We start from the raw sequence: 1,128 nt of genomic DNA, 5'->3' as shown, positions 1-1,128 counted from the left end.
TTCCCTATCTTTTTAATGACTACAGTATTTAACTCCCACCATTTGCTGGCACCTTTCATGGGTTGTATTTTGTGTAGTAAGCTTCTTTGAACTCGCACCTTAGATTTGGATCTTTGAATTTCTACTACTTAATGTTAGCTGTAGTTCTCTTAGCGATTCTTTTCATTTTGCATTAGAATTGCAATCAAGTACTAGGATTCTGTGATGTACTGCTTGTTTGTGGTTGATTTTACAATTCTTTGCAAGTTGTCTTCTGTATAAGAAAGAATTTATTTGGCTCTCCCTTGTTCTGCTTTTATATGTAACTAATTGCTTTGTATTCTCTTGGAATAATGTGTCACATATATAGATAGTATAATCACATGCCTGTGCAAAATTTAATATTCTCATCCCTTACCCATCCCTTTCTCTAGCATTCCAACCTACGTGGAGTTTTGAAGATATAACTCCTCCTTTGCATCAACATACCCGTTTAGATCGCCAATTACTCTTTCTTCCTTTGTTATGTTCACTCCAAATCATTCCAGAAAGTGTCATTTTCTTCATCTTCGCATCCAACTTGCAGATCGTACAGGCTCATCATACGAAACATTTCTTCAAGACGCGATTTGACACTAATTGTTCTATCACTCCTGTTTGCACCAACTACACATTGAATTAGCTCACTAGTCAGGACAATTTCTGCTCTACCTTGTTGAGTTGCTCCACCATACAGTAGTTTATATCTACTTCTTAGGTTCTTCGCTGTATATCCTCTCCATCTTGCTTCCTGAACAAACAGTGCTTCTATTCTTCTTCTTGCCATTAGATCTGCCATTTTCCTTCCTCTTCTGCTCATTGACCCCACATTTAAGGTTCCTATTTGTAAATGGAGTAGCTTGTTGAACAGTTCTCGCGCATTACTAGGTAGCCGTTCCTCATTTCTTACAGGAGACAGGCTCTTACGCGTCGCTTCCGGAGAACACTATCATTTTCCTAGGCAAACTGTTGGTTTTGGCTAGGCAATATGTCTTTACGTCCGGATGCACTTCCTAACGCTAATCCTCACCATTTACCCTGGCTTTGAATCGGCACTAATTATACTGATATGCGCCTCCAGTAGTTGGTTTAAGAGTGATATTCAGCTTT

The 1,128-nt window shown here is 38.8% G+C and overlaps 1 protein-coding gene across 1 annotated transcript; it reads right to left on the bottom strand.

The window, feature by feature from the left end:
* Positions 1-508: 508 nt before the first annotated feature.
* LOC145665402 (uncharacterized) lies at positions 509-817 on the bottom strand. The gene has a single exon (XM_081732708.1). The coding sequence runs from the start codon at positions 815-817 to the stop codon at positions 509-511; it is 309 nt and encodes a 102-aa protein (XP_081588834.1).
* Positions 818-1,128: the final 311 nt, after the last annotated feature.

Source organism: Thermobia domestica, chromosome 11 (assembly GCF_964235325.1).
Source record: "Thermobia domestica chromosome 11, izTheDome1.hap1.1, whole genome shotgun sequence".
Classification (NCBI taxonomy): Eukaryota; Metazoa; Arthropoda; class Insecta; order Zygentoma; family Lepismatidae; genus Thermobia; species Thermobia domestica.
This window is presented reverse-complemented; position numbering and strand designations above follow the sequence as displayed.

Bases quoted from the DNA above. Each gene is read 5' to 3' on its own strand.
- LOC145665402 (XM_081732708.1), bottom strand. From the start codon at position 817: ATGGCAGATCTAATGGCAAGAAGAAGAATAGAAGCACTGTTTGTTCAG.